The sequence below is a fragment of the Pristiophorus japonicus genome, chromosome 15 (genome assembly GCF_044704955.1).
Source record: "Pristiophorus japonicus isolate sPriJap1 chromosome 15, sPriJap1.hap1, whole genome shotgun sequence".
Lineage (NCBI taxonomy): Eukaryota > Metazoa > Chordata > Chondrichthyes > Pristiophoridae > Pristiophorus > Pristiophorus japonicus.
The window spans coordinates 97,438,132-97,461,534 of record NC_091991.1 but is presented as its reverse complement, the minus strand read 5'-3'; the positions used below and the strand labels follow the sequence as shown (position 1 = coordinate 97,461,534).

Genomic DNA, 23,403 nt, shown 5'->3' with positions numbered 1-23,403 from the left:
TGCTTTTTAATCTCTCTCCTAGCTCCCTAAATTCTGCCTGCAGGACCTCATCCCTCTTTCTACCTATGTCATTGGTCCCGATATGGACAATGACCTCTGGCTGTTCACCCTCTCCCCCCAGAATGCCCTGCAGCCGCTCAGTGACATCCTTGATTCTGGCACCAGGGAGGCAACATACCATCCTGGAGTCACGTCTACGGCCGCAGAACTACCTGTCTGCTCCCCTAACTATTGAATCCCTACCACTGTTGCTCTTCCATTCTTCTTCCTCCCTCCTGTGCAGCTGAGCCACCCGTGGTGCCGTGGACTTGGCTCTGGCTACACTCCCCTGAGGAACCATCGCCCCCAGAACAGAGTACTGGTTGGAGAGCGAGATGGACTCCGGGGATTCCTGCACTACCTGCCTGGTGGTCCTCTTCTGTCTGGCGGTCACCCACTCCCTCTCTATCTGCACATTCTTAAGCTGCGGGGATGACCACCTCCTGAAACATGCTATCCACGTAGCTCTCAGCCTCACGGATGCACCACAGTGACTCCAGCTGCTGCTCAAGCTCCAAAACACGGATCTCGAGCTGCACTAGCTGATGTCACTTCCTGCACACGGGGTTGTGCAGGCCACAAGAAGTGTACAGGTCTTCCCACATGGCATAGGATGTGTAATCCAGGGGTCTCAGCCTCTATTAGATTATTAACTAACTTAGCAGAAATAAACTTAAAACATACAGTCACCAGCTACTCACCAATCAGCTCGCTCCCTTGTGCCAACTTTTTTTTACTCTGACGTCGCTTTTGAATTCTGTCTCTGTTGAGTCGCTCCCGCGTCAGCTCTCCCATAGGTCTGCCTCCTCCGTTCTCGGGCCTTCTCCGTTCTCGGGCCTTCTCCGTTCTCGGGCTTCCCCTGCCGCGCTTTTTATTTACATCCGCTCCTAGCTCCTGTTCTCCCACAGGTCCGCCTCCTCCGGTCTGGAGTTGTTGGTTGGACAGTGGTTCGGTGCTCCCTCTCCCTGTGTTAAGGAGTGATTGGTTAGACCACTCCACAACACAGCTACAGTATGCGGACGACGCCTGCGTCTGCGCACATACAGAGGCTGAACTCCAAGTCATAGTCAACGTATTTACTGAGGCATATGAAAGCATGGGCCTTACACTAAACATCCGTAAGACAAAGTCCTCCACCAACCTGTTCTCGCCGCACAGCACTACCCCCCCCAGTCATCAAGATCCACGGCGTGGCCCTCGACAACGTGGGCCATTTTCCATACCTCGGAAGCCTCTTATCAACAAGAGCAGGCATTAATGACAAGATTCAACACCGCCGCCAGTGCAGCCGTCGGCCGCCTGAGAAAAAGAGTGTTTGAAGACCAGGCCCTCAAATCTACCACCAAACTCATGGTCTACAGGGCTGTCGTAATATCCGCCCCCCTGTACGGCTTAGGGACATGGACCATGTACAGTAGACACCTCAAATCGCTGGAGAAATACCACCAACGGTGTCTCCTACAAATCCCCTAGGACTGACGCATCAACGATAGCATCCTCAACCAGGCCAACATCCCCAGCATTGAAGCACTGACCACACTTGATCAGCTCCACTGGGCAGGACACGAGACTCTCAAAGCAAGCACTCTACTCGGAACTCCTTCACAGCAAACAAGCTAAAGGTGGGCAGCGGAAACATTACAAGGGCACTCTAAATGCCTCCCTGATAAAGTGCAACATCCCCACTGACACCTGGGAGTCCTAGGCCAAAGACCGCCCTAAGTGGAGGAAGTGCATCCCGGAGGGCGCTGAGCACCTCGAGTCTCATCGCCAAGAGCATGCAGAAATCAAGCGCAGGCAGCGGAAGGAGCGTGCGGCAAACCTGTCCCACCCATCCCTTCCCTCAAAGGCTGTCTGTCCCACCTGTGACAGGGTCTGTGGTTCTCGTATTGGACTGTTCAGCCACCTAAGGACTCATTTTTCGAGTGGAAGCAAGTCTTCCTCGATTCCGAGGGACTGTCTATGATGATGGTTGGTTAGACAGTGTGTCAGTGCTCCCTGTCACCGTGTTAGCGAGTGGTTACATAAGAACATAAGGAATAGGAGCAGGAGTAGGCCATACAGCCCCTCGAGCCTGCTCTGCCATTTAATACGATCATGGCTGATCCGATCATGGACTCGGGTCCACTTTCCTGCCCGCTCCCCATAACCCCTTAATCCCTTATAGGTTAAGAAACTGTCTATCTCTGTCTTAAATTTATCCAATGTCCCAGCTTCCACAGCTCTCTGAGGCAGCAAATTCTACAGATTTACAACCCCCAAGAGAAGAAATTTCTCCTCATCTCTGTTTTAAATGGGCGGCCCCTTATTCTAAGATCATGCCCCCTAGTTCTAGTCTCCCCCATCAGTGGAAACATTCTCTCTGCATTCACCTTGTCAAGTCCCCTCATAATCTTATACGTTTCTCATTCTTCTGAATTCCAATGAGTAGAGTCCCAACCTCCTCAACCTTCCCTCATAAGTCAACCCCCTCATCTCCGGAATCAACCTAGTGAACCACGTTTGAACTGCCTCCAAAGCAAATATATCCTTTCGTAAATATGGAAACCAAAACTGTACGCAGTATTCCAGATGTGGCCTCATAATACCCTGTATAACTGTAGCAAGACTTCCCTGCTTTTATACTCCATTCCCTTTGCAATAAAGGCCAAAATTCCATTGGCCTTCCTGATCACTTGCTGTACCTGCATACTAACCTTTTGTGTTTCATGCACAAGTACCCCCAGGTCCCGCTGCACTGCAGCACTTCGCAATTTTTCTCCATTTAAATAATAACTTGCTCTTTGATTTTTTTCTGCCAAAGTGCATGACCTCACACTTTCCAACATTATACTCCATCAGCCAAATTTTTGCCCACTCACTCAGCCTGTTTGTCCTTTTGCAGATTTTGTGTGTCCTCCTCACACATTGTTTTTCCTCCCATCTTTGTATTGTCAGCAAACTTGGTTACGTTACACTCGGTCCCTTCTTTCAAGTCATTAATATAGATTGTAAATAGTTGGGGTCCCAGCACTGATCCCTGCGGTACCCCACTAGTAACTGATTGCTAACCCGAGAATGAACCATTTATCCTGACTCTCTGTTTTCTGTTAGTTAGCCAATCCTCTATCCATGCTAATATATTACCCCCAACCCCGTGAACTTTTATCTTGTGCAGTAACCTTTTATGTGGCACCTTGTCAAATGCCTTCTGAAAGTCCAAATACACCACATCCACTGGTTCCCCTTTATCTACCCTGTTCGTTACATCCTCAAAGAATTCCAGCAAATTTGTTAAACATGACTTCCCCTTCATAAATGACTCTGCCTGACCGAATTTTGCTTTTCCAAATGTCCTGCTACTGCTTCTTTAATAATGGACTCCAACATTTTCCCAACCACAGATGTTAAGCTAACTGGTCTATAGTTTCCTGCTTTTTGTCTGCCTCCTTTTTTAAATAGGGGTGTTACATTTGCAGTTTTCCAATCTGCTGGGACCTCCCCAGAGTCCAGGTAATTTGGTAAATTGTAACCAATGCATCCACTATCCCTGCCGCTACTTCTCTTAAGACCTGAGAATGCAAGCCATCAGGTCCAGGGGATTTATCTGCCTTTAATCCCATTATCTTACTGAGTACCACCTCCTTAGTGATTGTGTTAAGTTCCTCCCCACCATAGCCCCTTGACTATCCACTGTCGGGATATTTTTAGTGTCCTCCACCATAAAGACGTGACACAAAATATTTGTTCAGAGTTTCTGCCATCTCCATGTTCCCCATTACTAATTCCCCGGTCTCGTCCTCTAAGGGATCAACATTTACTTTAGCCATTCTTTTCCTTTTTATATACTTATAGAAACTCTTGCTGTCTGTTGGTTAGACAGTGTGTCAGTGCTCCCTCTCCATTATTTTTATTGAATCTTTTGCTCATCAAATCGTAATTTAACTGGAATAAATGACACAGTAGATATTCATGCTTCATGGCTAAGAAGTTAAATTTAATTGTTTGATTCCATTTTTAGAAATGAGGGAGGACTGTTGTCAGCCACAAGAATACCTAGTGGATGGAGTAAAGTCGCTGATCCCTTCACTTAAATGCTGGAGTCAGAAAGAGGTAACAGAGCTTTAACACGATATGTACTAAGACACATTGTAGTGCTCTCATATTATAGTAGGCTGTGGTTACTCAGGCATCTGGATAGTGGGTGAGGATTTCATTAGGCTCCCCGATGCTCCCATAGTGAAATAGCTGACAAACACTCCCTGACTTGCTTCACACGAAAGAATCGCCAGTTTGGTGAGGTAGGGGAAGATCATCTGAAATACAAGACCAATTTTGTCCAGGACACTGGGAAAGTTCCCTACTCTCAGAATCATGAATCATTAATCTGAACCATGGAACACGCAGACAGGGCTCCTCGCCGATTCCCCGTGCCCCTCTCCGACTCCCCCCACTGGCCGACTGCCCCTCCCCTCGCCGATTCCCCCTCCTCCCTCGCCGATTCCCCCTCCTCCCTCGCCGATTCCCCCTCCCCCCTCACCGATTCCCCCCTCGCCGATCCCCCCCTTGCCAATTTGCCATGCCGACTCGCCCCGCCAACTCCCCCCCCGCCCCTCGCCCACTCCCCCCTCCCCTCGCCCATTCCTGCCGCTCGACGATTCCCCCCTCCCCTTGCCCCTTCCCCCCGCACTTCACTGACTCCCCCCGCCCCTCACCGATTCGACTCGCCTCGCCCATGCCCCCTCCCCTCGCCCATTCCCGCCCCTCGTCAACTTCCCCCACCGATTCCCCCTGTCCCTCACCGATTCCCACTCGCCGATGCCACTCGTCGACTCCCACCCCTCGCCGATTCCCCCCCGCCGCTTGTCGACTCCCACCCCTCGCCGATTCCCCCCGCCGCTTGTCGACTCCCACCCCTCGCCGATTCCCCCGCCGCTCGCCGATTCCCCCTGTCCCTCACCGATTCCCGCTCGCCGATTCCCTCTGTCCCTCACCGATTCCCGCTCGCCGATTCCCCCTATCCCTCATCTATTCCCGCTCGCCGATTTCCCCCTATCCCTCACCGATTCCCGCTCGCCGATTCCCTCTGTCCCTCACCGATTCCCGCTCGCCGATTCCCCCTATCCCTCACCGATTCCCGCTCGTCGATTCCCCCTATCCCTCACCGATTCCCACTCGCCGATTCCCACTCGCCGATTCCCTCTGTCCCTCACCGATTCCCGCTCGCCGATTCCCCCTATCCCTCACCGATTCCCGCTCGCCGATTCCCCCTATCCCTCACCGATTCTCGCTCGCCGATTCCCCCTATCCCTCACCGATTCCCGCTCGCCGATTCCCTCTATCCCTCACCGATTCCCGCTCGCCGATTCCCTCTGTCCTTCACCGATTCCCGCTCGCCGATTCCCCCCGTCCCTCACGATTCCCGCTCGCCGATTCCCCCCTGTCCCTCACCGATTCCCGCTCGCCGATTCCCCCTGTCCCTCACCGATTCCCGCTCGCCGATTCCCCCTGTCCCTCACCGATTCCCGCTCGCCGATTCCCCCTGTCCCTCACCGATTCCCGCTTGCCGATTCCCCCTGTCCCTCACCGATTCCCGCTCGCCGATTCCCCCTGTCCCTCACCGATTCCCGCTCGCCGATTCCCTCTGTCCTTCACCGATTCCCGCTCGCCGATTCCCCCCGTCCCTCACGATTCCCGCTCGCCGATTCCCCCTGTCCCTCACCGATTCCCGCTCGCCGATTCCCCCTATCCCTCACCGATTCCCGCTCGTCGATTCCCCCTATCCCTCACCGATTCCCACTCGCCGATTCCCACTCGCCGATTCCCTCTGTCCCTCACCGATTCCCGCTCGCCGATTCCCCCTATCCCTCACCGATTCCCGCTCGCCGATTCCCCCTATGCCTCACCGATTCCCGCTCGTCGATTCCCCCTATCCCTCACCGATTCCCACTCGCCGATTCCCACTCGCCGATTCCCTCTGTCCCTCACCGATTCCCGCTCGCCGATTCCCCCTATCCCTCACCGATTCCCGCTCGCCGATTCCCCCTATCCCTCACCGATTCTCGCTCGCCGATTCCCCCTATCCCTCACCGATTCCCGCTCGCCGATTCCCTCTATCCCTCACCGATTCCCGCTCGCCGATTCCCTCTGTCCTTCACCGATTCCCGCTCGCCGATTCCCCCCGTCCCTCACGATTCCCGCTCGCCGATTCCCCCCTGTCCCTCACCGATTCCCGCTCGCCGATTCCCCCTGTCCCTCACCGATTCCCGCTCGCCGATTCCCCCTGTCCCTCACCGATTCCCGCTCGCCGATTCCCCCTGTCCCTCACCGATTCCCGCTCGCCGATTCCCCCTGTCCCTCACCGATTCCCGCTCGCCGATTCCCCCTGTCCCTCACCGATTCCCGCTCGCCGATTCCCCCTGTCCTTCACCGATTCCCGCTCGCCGATTCCCCCCGTCCCTCACGATTCCCGCTCGCCGATTCCCCCCTGTCCCTCACCGATTCCCGCTCGCCGATTCCCCCTGTCCCTCACCGATTCCCGCTCGCCGATTCCCCCTGTCCCTCACCGATTCCCGCTCGCCGATTCCCCCTGTCCCTCACCGATTCCCGCTCGCCGATTCCCCCTGTCCCTCACCGATTCCCGCTCGCCGATTCCCCCTGTCCCTCACCGATTCCCGCTCGCCGATTCCCCCTGTCCCTCACCGATTCCCGCTCGCCGATTCCCCCTGTCCCTCACCGATTCCCGCTCGCCGATTCCCCCTGTCCCTCACCGATTCCCGCTCGCCGATTCCCCCCGTCCCTCACGATTCCCGCTCGCCGATTCCCCCCGTCCCTCACGATTCCCGCTCGCCGATTCCCCCCTGTCCCTCACCGATTCCCGCTCGCCGATTCCCCCCTGTCCCTCACCGATTCCCGCTCGCCGATTCCCCCCGTCCCTCACGATTCCCGCTCGCCGATTCCCCTATCCCTCACCGATTCCCGCTCGCCGATTCCCCCCGTCCCTCACGATTCCCGCTCGCCGATTCCCCCCGTCCCTCACGATTCCCGCTCGCCGATTCCCCCCATCCCTCACCGATTCCCGCTCGTCGATTCCCCCCATCCCTCACCGATTCCCGCTCGCCGATTCCCTCTGTCCCTCACCGATTCCCGCTCGCCGATTCCCCCCGTCCCTCACCGATTCCCGCTCGCCGATTCCCCCCGTCCCTCACGATTCCCGCTCGCCGATTCCCCCCTGTCCCTCACCGATTCCCGCTCGCCGATTCCCCCCTGTCCCTCACGATTCCCGCTCGCCGATTCCCCCCGTCCCTCGTCGACTCCCACCCCTCGCCGATTCTTGCGGCCCCCCAGCGCTGCACTTTTTACCTGTTTCCTCGTCGCTCGCTGCCCGATGTCGCCATTGTGGCTGCTTCAAAAATGTGCGGTTTTGGGAATTGCAGATTCGGGACGTTGTACCTGTGCGATTAGAAAATATACAATTTGAAAGGGAAATGAAAAGTTTTTTGAGTATGTAACTAGCAGGATAATTAAAGGGAAACCAGTGCATGTTGTATATGATTTCCCAAAGGTATTCAATAAGCTGCAACATAAAAGGTTGATACGCAAGTTAAGGGCTCATGGGGTTGGGGGTAATAAATTAGCATGGATAGAGGATTGATTAACGGGCAGGAAAAAAAAAGTTGTGGCAAACTGTTCATTTTTAGCATGGCAGGCTGTAACTAGTGGGGTGCCGCAAGGATCAGTGCTTGAGCCTCAGCTATTCACAATCTGTATTAATGACTTCGATAAAGGGACCCAGTGCAATGTATCCAAGTTCACTGATGATACAAAGCCAGATGGGACAGTAAGCTGTGAGGAGAACACAAAGTGTCTGCAAAGGGATATGGACAGGCTAAGTGAGTGGGCAATAAGGTGGCAGATGGAGTATAATGTGGGGTTATTCACTTTGGTAGGAAGAATAGAAAACCAATGTCTTTTAAATGATGGTGTTCAGAGAGATTTAGGTGTCCACATACATGAAACACAGAACATTAATATTCAGGTACAGCAAGCCATTAGGAAGGCAAATGGGGGGTGTTGCTCATTATTACAAGGGAGTTGGAGGACAAAAGTAAGGAAGTCTTCGTACAATTGTACAGGGCTTTGGTTAAATCACACCTGGAGTACAGTTTTAGTCTCCTTATCTGAAGAAGAACATACTTGACTTAGATTGATCCCTGTGATGAGAGGGTTGTCCTATGAGGAGAGGTTGAGTAGATTGGCAACTCCAGACCCACAGTGATGTGGTTGACTCTTAACTGCCCTCTGAAATGGCCTAGCAAGTCACTCAGTTGTAACAAACTTCTACAAAAAACACTCATACGAATAAAGCCTGACAGACCACCCGGCATTGACCTAGGCACTGGCTTCGGACACGACAACGCACAGCTAGCCCAGTCGACCCTGCAAAGTCGTCCTCACTAACATCTGGGGACTTGTGCCAAAATTGGGAGGGCTGTTCCACAGACTGGTCAAAGCATAGCCTGTCATAATCATAGTCACAGAATCATACCTTTCAGCCAATGTCCCAAACTCTTCCATCACCATCCCTGGGTATGTCCTGTCCCACCAGCAAGACAGACCCACCAGGGTGGTGGCACAGTGGTATACAGTCAGGAGAGAGTGGCCCTGGAAGTCCTCAACATTGACTCCAGACCCGTGAAGTCTCGTGGCTTCAGGTCAAGCATGGGCAAGGAAACCTCCTGCAGATTACCACCTACCCCCCTCCCTCAGCTGATGAATCAGTATCCTCCATGTTGGACACCACTTGGAAGAAGCACAGATTGTAATCTGGGTCTGTCCATCACTACTGACCAAGCTGGCCGAGTCCTGAAGAACATAGCTGCCAGACTGGGCCTGCGGCAGGTGGTGGGAAAAACCTACTTGACCTCGTCCTCACCAATCTACCTGTCACAGATGCACCTGACCATGACAGCATTGGTAGCAGTGACCACCGCACAATCATTGTGGAGACAAAGTCCCGTCTTCACACTGAGGACACCCTCCATCGTGTTGTGTGGCACTACCACCGTGCTAAATGGGATAGATTCAGAACAGATCTATCAGCTCAAAACTGGGCATCTATGAGGCGCTGTGGGCCATCAGCAGCAGCAGAATTGTATTCCAATCTGTAACCTCATAGCCCGGCATATCCCTCACTCTACCATCAAGCCAGGGGACCAACCCTGGTCAATGAGGAGTGTAGAAGAACATGCCAGGGGCAGCACCAGGCGTACCTGAAAATGAGGTACCAACCTGGGGAAGCTGCAACACAGGACCACATGCAAGCTAAACAGCGGAGGCAGCATGCTATAGACAGAGCTAAGCGATCCCACAACCAACGGATCAGATCAAAGCTCTGCAGTCCTGCCACATCCAGTCATGAATGGTGGTGGACAATTAAACAACTAATGGGAGGAGGGGGCCCCATGAATATCTCCATTCTCAATGATGGCGGATCCCAGCACGGGAGTGTAAAAGTCAAGGCGGAAACATTTGCAACCATCTTCAGCCAGAAATGCCGAGTGGATGATCCATATCAGCCTCCTCCTGAGGTCCCCACCATCACAGAAGCCAGTCTTCAGCCAATTTGATTCACTCCACGTGATGTCAAGAAACGGCTGAGCGCACTGGATACAGCAAAGGCTATGGGCCCCAACAGCATCCTGGCAGTGTGCTGAAGACATGTGCTCCAGAACTAGCCGCGACAGTACAGTTGCAACACTGGCATCTACCCGACAATGTGGAAAACTGCCCAGGTAAGTCCTGCTCGCAAAGCAGGACAAATCCAATCCAATCCAATTACCGCCCCATCAGTCTACTCTCAATCATCAGCAAAGTGATGGAAATTGTCATCAACAGTGCTATCAAGCGGCACTTACTGACCAATAACCTGCTCACGGATGCTCAGTTTGGGTTCCGCCAGGACCACTCGGCTCCAGACTTTATTTCAGCCTTGGTCTAAACATGGGCAAAAGAGCTGAATTCCAGAGGTGAGGTGAGAGTGGCCTTGAAAACCCTAGTAAAATTTAAATCAATGGGAATATGAATGTACGAACGATGACGGACAGGTAAAGACCATCTGGTGTATCGAGCCAGTACATAATCCCGATACCTTGTGTATCACAACATACACTCTACACCCCACCCCACCCCAAACATGGGATCGCCTGGGAGAGGCCAAAAAAACAGATTTTAAAAACCCAGGCCAATTTGGGAAAATAAAAGCTGGGAAATTCCTCTCCGATGCATCTTGATGATGGAATCTAGTCCAGGACATCATTGGCCATTAAATTCCTACAGTCATCATCGGCAGTTCCTCGGAATGAAGACTTGCTTCCACTCTAAAAATGAGTCCTTAGGTAGCTGAACATCCAATACGAGAACCACAGTCCCTGTCACAGGTGGGACAGGTAGTCTTTGAGGGAAAGGGTGGGTGGGGAGCCTGGTTTGCCATACGCTCCTTCCGCTGCCTGCGCTTGATTTCTGCATGCTCTCGGCAATGAAACTCGAGGTGCTCAGTGCCCTCCCGGATGCAGTTCCTCCACTTAGGGCGGTCTTTAGCCAGGGACTCTCAGGTGTCAGTGGGGATGTTGCACTTTATCAGGGAGGCTTTGAGGGTGTAACATTTCCTCTGCCCACCTTTGCCTCGGTTGCCGTGAAGGAGTTCCGAGTAGAGTGCTTGCTTTGGGAGTCTTGTGGCTGGCATGCGAACAGTGTGGCCTGCCCAGCGGAGCTGATCAAGTGTGGTCAGTGCTTCAATGCTGGGGATGTTGGCCTGATCGAGGACGCTAACGTTGGTGCGTCTGTCCTCCCAGGGGATTTGTAGGATCTTGTGGAGACATCGTTGGTGGTATTTCTCCTTTGCCTTGAGGTGTCTACTATACATGTCTCTGAGTCATACAGGAGGGCGGGTATTACTACAGCCCTGTAGACCATGAGCTTGGTGGCAGATTTGAGGGCTTGGTCTTCAAACACTTTTCCTCCGGCAGCCGAAGGTTGCACTGGAGGCGGTGTTGAATCTCTTTATCAATGTCTGCTTTTGTTGATAAGAGGCTCCCGAGGTATGGGAAATGGTCCACGTTGTCCAGGGATACGCCGTGGATCTTGATGACTGGGTGGGGTGCTATGCGACGGGGACAGGTTGGTGGAGGACCTTTGTCTTACTGATGTTTAGCGTAAAGCCCGTGCTTTCGTACGCCTCAGTAAATACGTTGACTATGACCTGGAGTTCAGCCTCTGTATGCGCACAGACGCAGACGTCGTCTGCATACTTTGTTTGACGACAGAGGTTGGGGTGATCTTGGACCTGGCCTGGAGACGACAAAGGTTGAACAGCTTCCCACTGGTTCTGTAGTTTAGTTCCACTCCAGCGGGGAGCTTGTTGACTGTGAGGTGGAGCATGGCAGCGAGGAAAATTGAGAAGAGGGTTGGGACGATGATGCAGCCTTGATTGACCCCGGTCCGGACGTGGATTGGGTCTGTAATGGATCCATTAGTAAGGATCACGGCCTGCATGTTGTCGTGGAGCAGGCAGAGGATGGTGCCGAACTTTTGGGGGCATCCGAAATGGAGGAGGACACTCCATAGACCCTCACAGTTGACAGTGTCAAAGGCCTTTGTAAGGTCGAAGGGGGTCATGTATAAGGGCTGGCGCTGTTCCCTGCACTTTTCCTGTAGCTGTCACGCTGCAAAAATCATGTCTGTTGTACCCCGTAGGGGACAAAATCAGCACAGAACCAGTGGGAAGCTGTTCAATCTTCGCCATCTCCAGGCCAGGTCCAAGACCACCCCAACCTCTGTCGTCGAGCCACAGTATGCGAACGATGCCTGCCTTTGCACACACAGAGGCTGAACTCCTGGACATAGTCGACGTATTTACCGAGGCGTATGAAAGCATGGACCTCACGCTAAACATCCGTAAGATAAAGGACCTCCACCAGCCTGTCCTTGCCGCACAGCACTGCCCCCCCAGTCATCAAGAACCATGGCGCAACCCTGGACAACATGGGCCACTTCCCATTTCCCTGGAGGATGTATGAATGTTGAGCATTTTCCCTGCCCACATGCATAACACTGCACTTATCGAATTTATACATTATTTTCCAATCTTAGAAACATAGAAGGATAGAAAATAGGTGCAGGAGTAGGCCATTCGGCCCTTCGAGCTTCCACCACCGTTCAATATGATCATGGCTGATCATGCAACTTCAGTACCCCATTCCTGCTTTCTCTCCATACCCCTTGGTACCTTTAGCCGTAAGGGCCATATCTAACTCCCTTTTGAATATATCTAACGAATTGGACTCAACAACTTTCTGTGGTAGAGAATTCCACATGCTCACAACTCTGAGTGAAGAGGTTTCTCCTCATCTCAGTCCTAAATGACTTACCTCTTATCCTTAGACTGCGACCCCTGATTCTGGACTTCCCTAACATCGGGAACATTCTTCCTGCATCTAACCTGTCCAATGCTGTCAGAATTTTATATGTTTCGATTAGATCCCCTCCCATTCTTCTAAATTCCAGTGAATATAAGCCTAGTCGTTCCAGTCTTTCTTCATATGTCAGTCCTGCCATCCCGGGAATCAGTCTGGTGAACCTTTGCTGCACTCCCTCAATAGCAAGAATGTCCTTCCTCAGATTAGGGGACCAAAACTGTACACAATATTCAAGGTGTGGCCTCACCAAGGCCCTGTACAACTGCAGTAAGACCTCCCTGCTCCTATACTCAAATCATCTCGCTATGAAGGCCAACATACCATTTGCCTTCTTCACCGCCTGCTGTACCTGCATGCCAACTTTCAATGACTGATGTACTATGACACCCAGGTCTTGTTGCACCTCCCCTTTTCCTAATCAGTCACCATTCAGATAATATTCTGCCTTCCTGTTTTTGTCACCAAAGTGGATAACCTCACATTTATCTACATTATGCTGCATCTGCCATGCATTTGCCCACTCACCTAACCTGTCCAAGTCACCCTGCAGCCTCTTAGCATCCTCCTCACAACTCACAGTGCCACCCAGCTTAGTGTCATCTGCAAACTTGGAGATATTACATTCAATTCCTTCGTCTAAATCATTAATGTATATTGTAAATACCTGGGGTCCCAGCACTGAACCTTGCGGTACCCCACTAGTCACTGCCTGCCATTCTGAAAAGGACCCGTTTATTCTGACTCTTTGCTTCCTGTCTGCCAACCAGTTCTCTATCCACATCAATACATTACCCCCAGTACCATGTGCTTTAATTTTGCACACTAATCTCTTGTGTGGGACCTTATCAAAAGCTTTTTGAAAGTCCAAAATACACCACATCAACTGGTCCTCCCTTGTCCGCTCTTATTAGTTACATCCTCAAAAAATTCTAGATTTGTCAAGCATGATTTCTCTTTCATAAATCCATGGTGACTTAGACCGATCCTGTCACTGCTTTCCAAATGTGCTGCTATTACATCTTTCATAATTGATTCCAGTATTTTCCCCACCACCGATGTCAGGCTAACCAGTTTATAATTACCTGTTTTCTCTCTCTGTCCTTTTTGAAAAGTGGGGTTACATTAGCTACCCTCCAATCCATTTTAACTGTTGGAAAATGACCACCAATGCATCCTCTATTTCGAGTGCCACTTCCTTAAGTACTCTGGGATGCAGACTATCAGGCCCTGGGGATTTATCGGCCTTCAATCCCATCAATTTCCCCGTTGCAATTTCCTGACTAATAAGGATTTCCTTCAGTTCCTCCTTCTCGCTGGACCTTCAGTCCCCTAGTGTTTCCGGAAGGTTAGTGAAGACTTAGTGAAGACAGAACCAAAGTATTTGTTTAATTGGTCTATTTGTTCCCCATTATAAATTCACCTGATTCTGACTGCAAGGGACCGACATTTGTCTTCACTAATCTTTTTCTGTTCACATATCTATAGAAGCTTTTGCAGTCATTTTTTATGTTCCCTGCAAGCTTACTCTCATACTCTATTTTCCCCCTCCTACTTAAACCCTTTGTCCTCTTCTGCTGAATTCTAAATTTCTCCCAGTCCTCAGGTTTGCTGCTTTTTCTGGCCAATTTATATGCCTCTTCCTTGGATTTAATTTCCCTGGTTAGCCACGGTTGAGCCACCTTCCCCGTTTTATTTTTACGCCAGACAGGGATGTACAATTGTTGAAGTTCATCCGAGTGATCTTTAAATGTCTGCCATTGCCTATCCACCGTCAAACCTCTTAGCATCCTCCTCACAGCTCACACCGCCACCCAGATTAGTGTTATCTACAAACTTGGAGATATTACACTCAATTCCTTCATCAAAATCATTAATGTATATTGTAAATAGCTGGGGTCCCAACACTGAGCCCTGCTGCACCCCACTAGTCACTGCCTCCATTCTGAAAAGGACCATTTTTCCCGACTCTCTGCTTCCTGTCTGCCAACCAGTTCTCTATCCACGTCAGTACATTATCCCAATACCATGTATTTTAATTTTGCACACCAATCTCTTGTGTGGGACCTTGTCCAAATACACCACATCCACTGGTTCTCCCTTGTCCACTCTTATTAATTACATCCTCAAAAAATTCTGGAAGATTTGTCAAGCATGATTTCCCTTTCATAAATCCATGCTGACTTGGACCGATCCCGTCACTGTTTTCCAAATGCGCTGCTATTTCATCTTTAATAATTGATTCCAACATTTTCCCCACTACTGATGTCAGGCTAACCAGTCCATAATGACCCGTTTTCTCTCTCCCTCCTTTTTTAAAAGTGGTGTTACATTAGCTACCCTCCAGTCCACAGGAACTGATCCAAAGTCGATAGACTGTTGGAAAATGATCACCAATGCATCCACTATTTCTAGGCCTTAAGTATTCTGGGATGCAGACTATCAGGCCCCGGTGATTTTTCGGCCTTCAATCCCATCAATTTCCCTAACACAATTTCCTGCCTAATAAGGATTTCCTTCAGTTCCTCCTTCTCACTAGACTCTCGGTCCCCTAGTATTTCCGGAAGGTTATTTGTGTCTTCCTTCGTGAAGGCAGAACCAAAGTATTTGTTTAACTGGTGTGCAATTGGTTTGTTCCCCATTATAAATTCATCTGAATCCAACTGCAAGGGATCTATGTTTGTCTTCACTAATCTTTTTCTCTTCACATATCTATAGAAGCATTTACAGTCAGTTTTTATGTTCCCAGCAAGCTTCTTCTCATACGCTATTTTCCCCCTCCTAATTAAACCCTTTGCCCTCCTCTGCTGAATTCCAAATTTCTCCCAGTCCTCCGGTTTGCTGCTTTTTCTGGCCAATTTATATGCCTCTTTCTTGGATTTAACACTATCCTTAATTTCCCTTGTTAGCCATGGTTGAGCCACCTTCCCCATTTTATTTTTACGCCAGACAGGGATGTACAATTGTTGAAGTTCATCCATGTGATCTTTAAATGTTTACCATTGCCTATCCACCTTCAATCCTTTAAGTATCATTTGCCAGTCTATTCTAGCCAATTCACGTCTCATACCATCGAAGTTACCTTTCCTTAAGTTCAGGACCCTAGTCTCTGAATTAACTGTGTGACTCTCCATCTTAATGAAGAATTCTACCATATTATGGTCACTCTTCCCCAAGGTGCCTCGCTAATTGCTAATTAGTCCCTTCTCATTACACATCACCCAGTCTAGGATGGCCAGCCCTCTAGTTCGGAGTTCGAGGAGGCACGGGAGTTCGGAGGAGAGGAATTGTTGTTCTTACCATCTCCCAGAGGGGCTTGCATAGCACTTGTCCCATCTCCCGGAGGATCCTCACACAGCACATGCCCCATCTCCCGGGGGACCCTCACACAGCACATGTCCCATCTCCCAGAAGCCCCTCACACAGCACATGTCCCATCTCCCGGAGGACCCTCACACAGCACATATCCCATCTCCCGGAGGACCCTCACACAGCACATATCCCATCTCCCGGAGGACCCTCACACAGCATTTGTCCCATCTCCCGGAGGGCCCTCACACAGCACATGTCCCATCTCCCAGAGGACCCTCACACAGCACTTGTCCCATCTCCCGGAGGACCCTCACAGAGCACTTGTCCCATCTCCCGGAGGGCCCTCACACAGCACTTGTCCCATCTCCCAGAGGACCCTCACAGAGCACATGTCCCATCTCCCAGAGGACCCTCACACAGCATATGTCCAATCTCCCGGAGGACCCTCACAGAGCACATGTCCAATCTCCCGGAGGACCCTCACAGAGCACATGTCCCATCTCCCAGAGGACCCTCACACAGCACATGTCCCATCTCCCGGAGGGCCCTCACACAGCACATGTCCCATCTCCCGGAGGGCCCTCACACAGCACATGTCCCATCTCCCGGAGGACCCTCACACAGCACATGTCCCATCTCCCGGTGGGCCCTCACACAGCACTTGTCCCATCTCCCGGTGGGCCCTCACACAGCACTTGTCCCATCTCCCGCAGGGCCCTCACACAGCACATGTCCCATCTCCCGGAGGGCCCTCACACAGCACTTGTTCCATCTCCTGGAGGGACTCACACAGCACATGTCCCATCTCCCGGAGGACCCTCACACAGCACATGCCCCATCTCCCGGAAGACCCTCACACAGCACATGTCCCATCTCCCAGAGGGCCCTCACACAGCACTTGTCCCATCTCCCGGAGGACCCTTACACAGCACATGTCCCATCTCCTGGAGGACCCTCACACAGCGCATGCCCCATCTCCCGGAGGACCCTCACACAGCGCATGCCCCATCTCCCGGAGTGGCTCACACAGCACATATCCCATCTCCCGGAGGACCCTCACACAGCACATGTCCCATCTCCCGGAGGACCCTCACACAGCACATGTCCCATCTCCCGGAGGACCCTCACACAGCACATGTCCCATCTCCCGGAGGTCCCTCACACAGCACATGTCCCATCTCCCGGAGGACCCTCACACAGCACATGTCCCGTCTCCCGGAGGACCCTCACAGAGCACATGTCCCATCTCCCGGAGGACCCTCACAGAGCACATGTCCCATCTCCCGGAGGACCCTCACACAGCACATGTCCCATCTCCCGGAGGACCCTCACACAGCACATGCCCCATCTCCCGGAGGACCCTCACACAGCACATGCCCCATCTCCTGGAGGACCCTCACACAGCACATGCCCCATCTCCTGGAGGACCCTCACACAGCACATGTTCCATCTCCCGGAGGGGCGCACAGCACCTGTCCCATCTCCCGGAGGGTCCTCGGGTGGATATCATCTGGCCCTGCTGCTCTATCTATAAGTTCTTAATTCTTTCTAAAACAATATACTTATTTATACTAATGTTACTGATAAAACTAGCATTATTAAATTTTAATATTTGAGCATGATCTTTCAGCATGAATACTGATGCAAAGTATTCATTTCGTATTCCCGCCATACTCTGTGAGTCCTTTGTAACCTGTCCTTGAACACTATTCGGTGGCCCAATACAGTCTTTGATAGTTCTCTGACTCTTCACATAACCAAAAAAGCTCTTCCCATTACCACCACAGATGTCTACAAACCTTTTTTCCATTATTCTTTTTGATGATCGAATAGCAGCCTTAGTTTTCTTTAGTTCTTTGTATTCAACCCTATTTATTTGTGTGTTGAATGTCTTTAATTTATATAAACATTTCTGTTTACATCTTATTTGTCTTTGTATATACCCAGTCAGCCACCTTGGCTTTTTCTTGCCACTTTTCCTCCTTTTGATTTTGGGTTTTCCACATTTTTAATCTTATTCATAAAAACTTTCCGAGTTATATATTCCATTTATATTCAACATCAGTCGCATCACCACCGAGGAGGGTTAGCCCATTTACCCGTTCCAAATCAGCTGCCATTTTGGAGAAGTATTTTCTTCTGAAATGCGTTACAAGTTGCAGGTTCTCCGTACCTTTGGTTCTCCCGGACAATTGGAATCCTATAATGTGATCACTGTTGCCCAGATGTTCCCCCACACGGAGACCCGATACAAGATCAGGCTCACTACTAAACACCAAATCCAATATATGATTTTCCCCAGTTACTTCATGAACAGGTTGAGTCAGGAAACAGTCTTGTATATTTTCAATAAATTTTTCAGCTGCATTTCCTAGCAAAACAGCATCGTGCCAGTGAATGCCAGGAAAATTAAAGTCATCCACCAAACAAAAGTGGTATTTTATATTGAAAGCATCAGTGATTTGTTTCCGTAATAACTCATCACGTTCAAGTGCCTGACCCAGGGGCCTACAACAATAACCGATAATTAATCCCTGCCCGTGAGCTCGGTCCATTTGAACCCAGATAGCTTCAGCTGTACCTGATGAGGCAATATTAAGTCTCTCTCTAGCTGTTAGATTCACTGATTAAAAATAGCAACTCCACCTTCCCTCTGACCTACCCTATCCTGTCTGAAACCCTTGTAGCCCTTTTGGTGAATTTCTGTGCCATCATTGGCATCTAGCCATGTCTCAGATACACAATACGTCTAAATTCTCCAACACAGCGTAGGATTGCAATTCTAACACTTAGCTTCGAACACTGCTTGTATTTACATCAAAGCAATTTAAAGGTCTCCCATCTCATTTCTTAAAGTTATTATTGTTTGCTTCCTACCTGGTTTATCTTCATGCTTAACATCTATGTAATTATCACATGCAGTAAGCCTAACTTTGAACTTATCTATACTATCCCTTTGCTCAATTAGTTTAAACGCTTTCTGAAAGCATGCTCAACACCCTCTGCCAGCCTTTTTGCCCCCACGAAGTTAAGATGGAGGCCGTCCTTCCGAAACAACTTGCCTTGTCCAGCGAACGCTGCCAATTATCAATGAAGTTAAGCTTCTTTTTTTCCCCACAGAGGTTCCGAAGCCAAATGTTGAATCCCACGATTCACAATTCCTCTCCATCAATCTGGGGTGGGGGAGGCGGGGGGAACTCTCTACTGGCTGGAATCATACCTAGCACGAAGGAAGATGGTTGTGATTGTTGGAGGTAAATCATCTCAGCCCCAGGACAACGCTGGAGGAGTTCCTCAGGGCAGTGTCCTAAGCCCAACCATCTTCAGATATTTCATCAATGACCTTCCCTCCATCATAAGGTCAGACGTGGTGATGTTCGCTGATGACTGCAGTGTTCAGTTCCATTTGCAACTCCTCAGATAATGGAGCATTCCATTCCCGCATGCAACGAGACCTGGATGACATTCAGGCTTGGGCTGAAAGTACCACACAAGTGCCAGACAATGACTATCTTCAATAAGCAAGAGTCTAACCATTGCCCTTTGGCATTCAATGGCATAGCCATCACTGAATAATGGTATACAATTAATGAGGAGCCAGAGGATTGGGAAATTTTTAAAAACCAGCAAAGGACGACTAAAAAAAAAAAATAAAGAGAGAGAAGATGGATTATGAGAGTAAACTAGCAAGAAATATAAAAACAGTTAGTAAGAGCTTCTACAGGTATAGAAAAAGGAAGAGAGTAGCTAAAGTAAACGTTGGTTCCTTGGAGGATGAGACTGGGGAATTAATAATGGTGAACAGGGAAATGGCAGAGACTTTAAACAAATACTTTGTATCGATCTTCACGATAGAAGACACTAAAAACATCCCAATAATAGATAATCAAGGGGCTATAGGGAGGGAGGAACTTAAAACAATCACTATCACTAGAGAAAAAGTACTCAGTAAAATAATGGGACTAAAGGTGGACAAGTCCCCTGGACCTGATGGCCTGCACCCTAGGGTCTTAAAAGAAGTAGCTGCAGAGATAGTGGATGCCTTGGTTACAATCTACTAAAATTCCCTGGATTCTGGAGAGATCCCAGCGGATTGGAAAACTGCAAATGTAGGAGGGAGACAGAAAGCAGGAAACTATAGACCAGTTAGACTAGCATCTGTCGTTGAGAAAATGCTGGAGTCCATTATTAAGGAAGCAGTAGCAGGACATTTTGAAAACACTCCTTATAGTTGTGCAATATTATCAAGATATCATCTGTATTAAACTATTGGGCAATTCTGCACCCTGTACACATTAAATTGCAATATCAACATTTAGCAACATTTTTTTTTAAATCACAGTCAAGCAGAGTCAGTGGGGAAATCGTGTTTAACAAATTTGCTGGAGTTCTTTGAGGATGTAGCGAGCAAGGTGGATAAAGGGGAACCAGTGGATGTGGTGTATTTGGATTTCCAGAAGGCATTCGATAAGGTGCCATTTAAAAAGGTTTCTGCCTTTATTAACCGAGGCATAGAATACAAGAGCAGGGGGGTTATGCTTGGAACTATAAAACACTGGTTAGGCCACAGCCAGTTAGACAACTGCATGCAATTGTGGTCACCACATTACAGGAAGGATGTGATTGCACTGGAGAGGGTACAGAGGAGATTTACGAAGATGTTGCTGGGAGTGGAGAATCTAAGCTATGAAGATAGATTATATAGGCTGGATTTGTTTTCCTTGGAACAGAGGAGGCTGAGGGGAGACCTTATTGAGGTGTATAAAATTATGAGGCACCTAGATATAGTGTATAGAAAGGGCCTATTTCCCTTAGCAGAGGGGTCAATAACCAGGGGGCATAGATTTAAAGTAATTGGGCGGAGGTTTAGAGGGGATTTGAGGGGAAATTTCTTCATCCAGAGGGTGGTGGAGGTCTGGAACTCACTGCCTGAAAGGGTGGTAGAGGCAGAAACCCTCACAACATTTAAAAAGTAATTGGATGTGCACCTGAAGTGCCGTAACCTACAGGGCTACAGACCGAGAGCTGGACAGTGGGATTAGGCTGGGTAGCTCTTGTTGGCCGGCACGGACATGGCAGCACTTTCACTCCATTGTCCGAGCGAGGGACCGCAACAGGAACAGATTTTAAAAGATAGATTTTTGGACTCTAGGGGAATCGAGGGATATGGGGATCCGTCGCGAAAGTGGAGTTGAGGTCAAAGGTCAGCCATGATTTAATTGAATGGCAGAGCAGGCTTGAGGGGCCACATGGTCTACTCCTGTTCCTAACTCTTATGTTCTTGCGTTCCATTTTACACATTTATAAAAGGATATGGAGCCAAGGCAGTAGATGGAGTTAAGATTTAGATCAGCCATGAATGCATGGCAGAACAGGCTCGAAGAGCTGAATAGCCGACTCCTGTTCCTGTGTTCCTTTGGTGATACGAAGCCCACAGTCGTACTTTTCTGGCACAAATCTGTGACCTTACAGAAAATGCATGGAATCATTTGTGACCATCGGCTCGGGCTACATGATCCTTAGTATAAGAGCCCATGGATCCAGATACACTGGGTTGTGATCATTGACCCGTACTTAATTACAGTTAAATTAAAAACCAGACATGCTGAAAATACAATGGGTCATTCAGCATCTGCAAAAGGAAATCCGGTTGAGATTTCAGATGTGTACCACACAGCAGAACAGGTCCATCTGAAACCGTCTCGCCTGTCATTCCATTCATCATTTTACGTAATTGCTAAGTTGGTACATCTGCTTTTCTTTACTTGTTGCTCTTGTTGTCTTGTGTAATAAATCTGATAGGGTTCCTCAGTACTCGCATATCTCCAGTATCTCATCCCGCTGCAATCTTCATGTAAGCTTGACCATAGAGAGCATGATATTCTACCCTCATCTGTCCTCTATACACACTTTCCAGAAGAGATGACAGGATGGCAATCAGGAGTGGGAGATGTGGTTGGTATTCCCTGTCCTTTCCTAGCCCAGTAATGCTGACACCTATTGTGCCTCAGCTACTGTCCCTGGTGAGATCAGTGAGAGTGGCAGAGTATGGGGGCTCTGTGGTTTTTATCCTTCTACACCAGGCCTTTGCTTACTCTGCCATTAGGTGGCTTGTACTAATGTATTGACTTCATACAAAAGCAAAATACTGCAGACGCTGGAAATCTGAAATAAAAACCAACAATGCTGGAAGTACTCAGCAGGTCAGGCAGCATCTGTGGAGAGAGAGAGAGAGAGAAGCAGATGCCATCGCCCTGAAACATTGGCGGGAATTTTTCAAACCTGGGCAGTCAGCGTGGTGGGTCGTGACCATGTTGCTTTTTCCATCCTGCTGCAGAAAACAACCTTGTGATAATAGGCCCTGCGTGTTTCCTGGCCCACTGAAATGGTGCGGATCTGATGACTCGTCTCAGCCGGTAGATCTAAAGGGGCCATGACCACATTGCATTTGAAGGCTCATCTTGGAGTGTGCAGGCCGCACACTTGGAGGTTTTCATTGCTCCAAACAGTTGAGAGATAGCTGCACAGAGGCAGAGGGCTGAACCCAGGTTCTCCAATGACTCCCTCCATATGCTTGTGGAGGTTGTCAGCGCACGTAGTGGGGTCCTCTTCCCTTCCAGTAGGCAGAAGAGACCTCCCGAGGAAATAAAGAGCCTGGCTTGAAATTGCAGAGGAGGTGAAGAGCAGGGATGTGTTCAGGAGGACCCGGGGCGCAGTGCCGCAAACCTCTCATTAAATCTGAAACGGTGAGTACAAAGCCACACTCAACTTCATCCTGCTGTCCCCGTCGCTCTGCATTCCCAAGCCTCCTCCTGCACATCATTACTCTCACCAACATACCTTGCACATCCACCAATCCCTCTCTCTCTATCTACATTATCACATCCCCATCTTACTGGCCACCTCTCACTCACCCTCATCCTAATGCAATCATACCAATTAACAACACGCAATGAGCCCACTTGGCTTTGCCACACCTGTCCATCATAGTCACCCTCTAAAGATGCACTCATTCCATCACTCTCACTCAACCTTCTCTTCTTTCCCTCCTTGCAGGAGAAGAGAACGCACAATAAGAGGGAGACAACTGGAGGTGGACCTCCATCATTGTGGGCTGTGTTGATTGTCTTGGGAGTAGCTGAGCAGCTGGAGGTGGGAGACATAAGAACATAAGAAATAGGAGCAGGAGTCGGCCATTTGGCCCCTCGAGCCTGCTCCGCCATTTAATAAGATCATGGCTGATCTGATCATGGATTCAGCTCCACTTCCCTGCCCGCTCCCCATAACCCTTTATCCCCTTATCGCTCAAAAATCTGTCTATCTCCGCCTTAAATATATTCAATGACCCAGCCTCCATTGCTCTCTGGGGCAGAGAATTCCACAGATTTACAACCCTCAGAGAAAAAATGTCTCCTCATCTCAGTTTTAAATGGGCGGCCCCTTATTCTAAGACATTGTCCCCTAGTTTTAGTTTCCCCTATGTGGAAATATTCTCTCTGCATCCATCTTGTCGAGCCCCCTCATAATCTTATAATTTTCAATAAGATCACCTCATTTTTTTGAACTCCAATGTGTATAGGCCCAACCTACTCAACCTATC

The 23,403-nt window shown here is 49.7% G+C and overlaps 1 protein-coding gene across 3 annotated transcripts in view; it reads left to right on the top strand.

Moving 5' to 3' along the window:
* The window catches only part of LOC139280923 (lysine-specific demethylase 7B-like), a 458,954-nt gene that overhangs the window by 148,272 nt on the left and 287,279 nt on the right, over window positions 1-23,403 (top strand). For all 3 annotated transcript variants that reach the window (XM_070900731.1, XM_070900732.1, XM_070900733.1), the window contains one exon: window positions 4,040-4,131. In XM_070900731.1, the coding sequence (XP_070756832.1) occupies window positions 4,040-4,131 (92 nt within the window). The remainder of the gene's footprint in view (window positions 1-4,039; window positions 4,132-23,403) is intronic.